At 34.5% G+C, this 6542-nt stretch overlaps 1 protein-coding gene across 1 annotated transcript; it reads right to left on the bottom strand.

Annotated features, from left to right (window-relative positions):
* Window positions 1-5307: 5307 nt before the first annotated feature.
* Window positions 5308-6246, bottom strand: LOC308429253 (olfactory receptor 4C3D-like; the record flags this gene model as incomplete). Its single annotated transcript, XM_080927980.1, has 1 exon — window positions 5308-6246. The coding sequence occupies one exon, from the start codon at window positions 6244-6246 to the stop codon at window positions 5308-5310; it is 939 nt and encodes a 312-aa protein (XP_080784106.1).
* Between the last annotated feature and the right edge of the window lie 296 nt (window positions 6247-6542).

Here is a 6542-nt window from a genome sequence, read left to right as displayed (position 1 = left end):
ATGTTTTTAATAAATCTCTCATAAAATTCATTGAACCATTCAGGACCTGGGCTTTTTTTAGTTGGGAGGCTTTTGATGACTGCCTATATTTCTTTAGGTGTTATGGGATTATTATATGGTTTACCTGGTCCTGATTTATCTTTAGTATCTTATATCGGTCTAGGAATTCATCCATTTCCTCAAGGCTTTAGAGCTTTGTTGATTATAGGCTTTTGTATTAGGATCTGAAGATTTCTTGAATTTCCTCAGTTTCAGTTGTTATTTTTCTGTCTTCCTTTCTGATTTTGTTAATTTGGATACTCTCTGTTTGCCATCTAGTTAGTCTGGCTAAGGGTTTATTAATCTAGTTAATTTTCTCAAAGAACCAGTTCTTGGTTTTGTTGAGAAAGAAATTAGGGAAAAGATAACCTTCACATTAGTCACAAAAATTGTGAAATAACTTGGTATGATTCTAACTAAGCAAGTGAAGGACCATTATGAAAAGAAATTCAAACCTCTAAAGAAGGAAATCGAGGAAGATGTCAGGAAATGTAAAGATCTCCCATGCTCATGGATTGGAAGGATCAGCATTTTAAAATGGTCATGTTACCAAAAGCAATCTACAGATTCAATGCAATACCCATAAAAATACCAACCCAATTCTTCATTGAGTTTGAAAGAGCAATGTGCAATTTCATCTGAAATAACAAAAGACCTAGAATACCAAAATCTATCATCAACAACAAGAAAACATCTGCAGGAATCACTATCCCTTACCTCAAGATATATTACAAGGCAATTGTGCTAAAAACTGCATGTTACTGGTATAAAAATAGGCATGTGGATCAATGAAATAGAATAGAAGAACCAGAAATGAGCACTCACGTATATGGCCACCTTATTTTTGACAAAGGTGCTGTAAATATTCAATGGGAAAAGAACAGCCTATTCAACAAATGGTGTTGCTCCAACTGGCATTTAGCATGCAGAAGAATGAAAATAGACCCTTTCTTATCTCCTTGTAAGCTCAAGTGCAAGTGGATCAAAGATCTCCACATTAAACCAGGTACACTGAAAGCATTAGATGAGAAAGTAGGGAACACCTTAGAACACATGGACACAGGACTAAATTTCCTGAACAGAACACCAATTGCTTGATCTCTAAGGTCAAAGATTGACAAATGGGACTTAATGAGATTGCAAAATTTTTGTAAGTCTAAAGACATTGTCAAGAAAACTAAACAGCAGCCAACAGAGTGTGAAAAGATATTTACTAACCTCACATCAGATAGAGGCCTAATATCTAAGGTATGCAAAGAACTCAAAAAGCAAGACACCAGAGAATCAAAAAAAAAAAAAAAAAAAAAAAAAAAAAAAAAAAACTCTATTAAAAAATGGGGTACAGACTTAAACAAAAAGTTCTCAATTGAGGAATATTGAATGGCTGAGAAACATCTAAGGAAGTGCTCAACATCCTAAGCCATCAGGGAAATGCAAATCAAAACAGCCTTGAGATTCTACCTCACACCAGTCAGATTGGCTAAGATCCAAAATTCAGATGACAACAGATGCTGGCAAGGATGTGGACAAAGAGGTATACTTCTCCACTCTTGGTGAGGTTGTAAACTGATACAACCACTCTGGAAATCAGTCTGGCAGTTCCTCTGAAAAATAGACATTGTACTACCTGAAGACCCAGTTATTCCACTTCTGGGCATTTACCCCAGAGACAGTTACTCAATGGAGTACTACTCAGCTATCAGGAACAATGACTTAATGAAATACTTAAGAAAGTGGATATATCTAGAGAATATCATCCTGAGTGAAATAACCCAGTCACAAAAGAACAGACATAATACGCAGTCACTGATAATGGGATACTAACCCCAGAAAGCTCTGAACACCTCAGAAACAACTCATAGACTGTGTGAACTTCAAGGTAAAAAAAAAGAATATATTTTAATTAAAATAGAAATGTATCACATCGCCCTTTTCTTCCTACAGTCCCTCCCAGTTTCTCTCCTATCCACTCAAATCAATACCCTTTATTCCTATATTATTGTTACAAATATACATATGTGTGTATATGTACTCACAAATACTTAATTACAACCTTAATAATGTATTTGTATACTTATATGCAAAAGGCTTAAAAAGTTGTACATTTATCTTTGTTTTTTAAAATAAACTTTTTTAATTAAAAAAAGAAAGAAATATTGGCTGGCTTTGTTGACAGTATTGCTCTGTACACACAATCTTGTGACCACATAGTGTCTCTTGCTTCATCAGAAGCCTCCTTAGGGCTTTTTCACCTCTGCATTTCTCTAGGTGTAGATCAAAGTGTGTAACATTGGTTCAATAACAGTAGAAATTATAGCCAATAATTTGTCTACTGGGTAAGTGACCACAGGTCTTAAATACAAAATATACAAGGCACAAAGATACACAAATACAACACTACCAATGTTAAGTGGGAGGTACATATGGAGAGAGTTTTGGAAAGCTGAAGTGATTTTCAAGCCTATAGGAAGAACAGCACTATCAACTGATCAGACCACCAAACATCCCACGGACCAAACCACCAACCAAAGAGGACATATAAGGGCCACCCATGACTCCAGATGAATATGTAGCAGAGAATGACCTTATCAGGCATTACTGGGAGGGGAGTCCCTTGGTTCTGTGGGGACTCAATTTTCCAGATTAGAGAAGTGCTAGGGCACTGAGGCAAGAGCAGATAGTCAGGCCGGGGACCACCTTCAAAGAGGCAGATGGGAGCAGAATGAGATAGAGGTTTGTAGAGGGGAAACATGGAAGTGGGATAACATTTGAAATATAAATAAATAAAATCTTAAAAGAAGAAAAAATTAACTTTCTAAAAGCTACAAATGATGTGTTCAAACCCATTGCTCTTATATTTATAGTTATTGAAATATTCAAAAAACCATTACATTTAAATATATAAATATGAAATGTTTTCACCAATATCTTTTAACTTTGGCTACATATTTCACTTTTCTGAACTCATTTTCACTCAATTAAAGTGAAATAGTCATATTGTTTTTTTTCTCTTAGGTAAAATATTATACTCAATTAGGTGAAAGGAAGAATTTTATGTACAATAATACACATTTGTTGTAGTACCCTAGTAAAACATATTGTGAATAAAATAAACATAAAATTTCACAAATAAAAATTTTATTTAGTTTAAATGACAGGCAATTTATTTTCTGTTCTAAAATGAACTTGTAGAAAGCATTTAGGTCTTTATTCTCAAAGATGAGCCCCAGGGAAACCTGGAATATTAACCTTCATTTAAGGGAAGACTTAATATACCCTTTATTGGTCGAGAAGACCAAGAGCACATATGTGTAGTAGAATGATGACTTATTCCCTATCTGTAAAGCTAGACATTATTCTATCACTGACTCCTCCTTTTGACCCTTAGTCAATGTACATGTCCTATATTTGTGGACTTCACAAGGAGTTTTGATATAATCATGTCTGATTTGTATTTAGTTTACTTTGTTTCACAAAGAAATTTATGTTTGCTTTATTATGACTGAACTGAGTCAATTACTAACAGAACAATTATTCTACCAAGTTATGCTGTGCTTAAACCTACCCAAAATAAACTATTTAGAGGCCAATTTTGAACTATTACCAGCTTGTAAGTTAATTTGAAACTAACTGCCTCATTGCCTCTCAGGTGTCATCTTTCCACAGGCTTAGGAATATCCTAGAGATGTGTATAAAGTATCAAATCATTCCACTGGGTCACTCCTAATTATCAACTGACCCAAGATATCTCTGTTATATTCTCTACTCACTCTCAACATTTAATAGGTATTTGGGTTGCAACAATTACATAGCATCACAGTGATAATTTTTTTCAAGTAACCTGTATTTTACTTTATTTCTCCAAAGCACAAAATTATAGTATAACAGTTTATTATATGTTTTATTTATATCTATTTCTTAGTGTGATTAACTTAAAATCCATGCATTTATAAATGCATTTAAAAATAAACATATATAAAATCATACTGTAATTATCTGAAGGCCTTGAAATTTATCACTCATGTGTTAAGAGAACTTGGGTTGCAACCTCATGGGAAGACAAGATTATCAACCAATCAAACCCTCCAAAACTCTGATGAAGTAAAACATCAACCTTTGTGTGCACTTTGAGAGACCTATTGATCCAGTTGCATATGTAGCTGAAGATATCAGTGTCTGGCACCAATGTGAGAAGAGACTTTTTTCCAGATAGGACACATTTTCCCAATGTAAGGGAGTTCCAAGGCAATGAGGTGCAGCGAGAGATCAGAAGGGAGTTCACCTTTGTGAAGGCAAATGAAAGGGTAGGGGGATGGAAGCAGGCAGGGTAAAGAGATAACATCTCAAATATAAATACAGAATATCTTTAAAGAGAGAGAGAGAGAGAGAGAGAGAGAGAGAGAGAGAGAGAGAGAGAGAGAGAGAGAAAAGAAAACATTTATTTTAGAAAATATTTTTTAAGTAAATTTTATTTGCATGATATAATTGTCCCCAAAGCTTATTGCCTCAGTTGGCTAGGCTTAATCCTGAAGTATCTAGCTTCTACATAATCTAATCTAGGCCTAGAGTGTTTTTAGCCTTTGAGACTTGATGATGAATAGTCTCATCTCTTTCTAGTTCTTTCTAAGTTCTATTTGGCTATCAGCTCAACTCTTCTGGTTCAAAACTCCTCTCCATGCTATCTTACTCAGTTTGGATTTTGTCTTAGCCTTTGACTAAATTGTTCCTCTTGGTCTCATATTAATTTTGCTATTATGTTCTAAACTTATGGCTCATTTTCATTCTATGGTTGATGTTTTCTTCACCTGCATTAAGCTTGTTTTATGTAACCTGTATGTCTAAAACTGTCCCAGTAAAACTGCCGCCTCTCTCTTTTTCTTACTCTGTGCTATTCTCTCTTAAGCAGCTTCTCTTTTCTCTCTCTTCTCATGAGAGTTAGGCATGTTTGATTCTATCAAATCTTCCTTAAACTCATCAGGTTTTTCTGCCACTCAATTATAAATTACATCTTCTTTCTACAAATTAATGCTACTTACACTGTTGGGAATTAAAGGACTGTATTCAAGTCAGAGGGACTAAAGTTTTATGCTAATGACTACACCACAACACTAGCAAAATCAGTGACTTTATTTTTATTTTTTCCAATAAAAAACATGATAGTAGTGTTTACAGCAAGATCAAATATTCTGCAACAGGTACCATTGTGATAAAATACAAATTCATAAAGACATGATAATAAAAAAATATTCATAGTATGTAATTTGTTATTCAAAAATGCATTCTTTTCAACAGCACTCTAATGGCATTTTTTACTTCTGTATTCCTTACTGTGTAGATAACAGGATTTAACAAGGGTGTGATGATAATATAAAACACTGCTATTGCTTTATCCATGGGAAAAGTTGTCACTGGTCGCATATACATAAAAATACATGGTACGAAAAACAACACAACGACTGTGATATGAGATCCACAAGTAGAGAGGGCCTTTTTTCTCCCTGAAGGGCTTTGTGTCTTCAAAGAATAGAGAATGACCACATAGGACATTAACAACATTGTAAAGGTGATCACAGGGATTACACCACCATTAGCAGCAACCAGGAGACCAAGGAGGAAAGTATCAGTGCAGGAAAGTTGTAGCAAGGGGAAGATGTCACAAAAGAAGTGATCCAAGATATTGGGGCCACAGAAAGGTATCCAGAAAGTAACAAGTATCTGACCAAAGGAATGTAGAAAACCCACTATCCAACATATTCCCACTAGAAGACAACATGTATGGTGGTTCATCCTAGAGGCATAATGCAGAGGTCGACAGATGGCCACAAAGCGGTCATAGGCCATAACAACAAGGAGGACAATCTCTGATGCACCTAAGAAATGTTCTACAAAAAGTTGGAGTATACAGCCATTGAATGAAATGGTTTTTCTTTCTGATAGTAAATCTACCAACATCTTAGGTATTGTGCAAGAGGAATAACATGCATCTATTAGAGATAAAAAAGACAAAAAAAAGTACATTGGGGAGTTCAATGACGGGCTATAGAATATGGTCCCCACAATGAGCAAGTTTCCTGTGACTGTAATGATGTAAGTGATGAGTAACACAAAAAATAGAATTCTCTGAACCTGAGGATTCTGTGTTAGTCCCATGAGGATGAATTCAGTCACATTCATTCTCTTTTCTTTCAGTTGAACGCTGCTGGTCATCTCAATAGTATTGGGTTAGCCTAGAAACAGATTTTAGTAGCAAACTTCATGAGGAATTGATTTTATAGTTTTCAGTTAAGAACAAAACATTTTAATAATTTTAATTATTTTGTTTCATGGTATACAGAAGTGAAAGACTTCATACTATCAATTTTATGAAAAACAATTAGAATTAACTTTACCATCTCTTGAAAATTTTTATTTGAAGCTAAGTTCCAAAAAATATGCCACTAATGAACTGTTTTTGAATCTTGTGGTATAACTTTTATTTAGTCTTGGCTAAGATATTCACACTT

Source organism: Micromys minutus (assembly GCF_963924665.1).
Source record: "Micromys minutus genome assembly, chromosome: 13".
Classification (NCBI taxonomy): Eukaryota; Metazoa; Chordata; class Mammalia; order Rodentia; family Muridae; genus Micromys; species Micromys minutus.
This window is presented reverse-complemented; position numbering and strand designations above follow the sequence as displayed.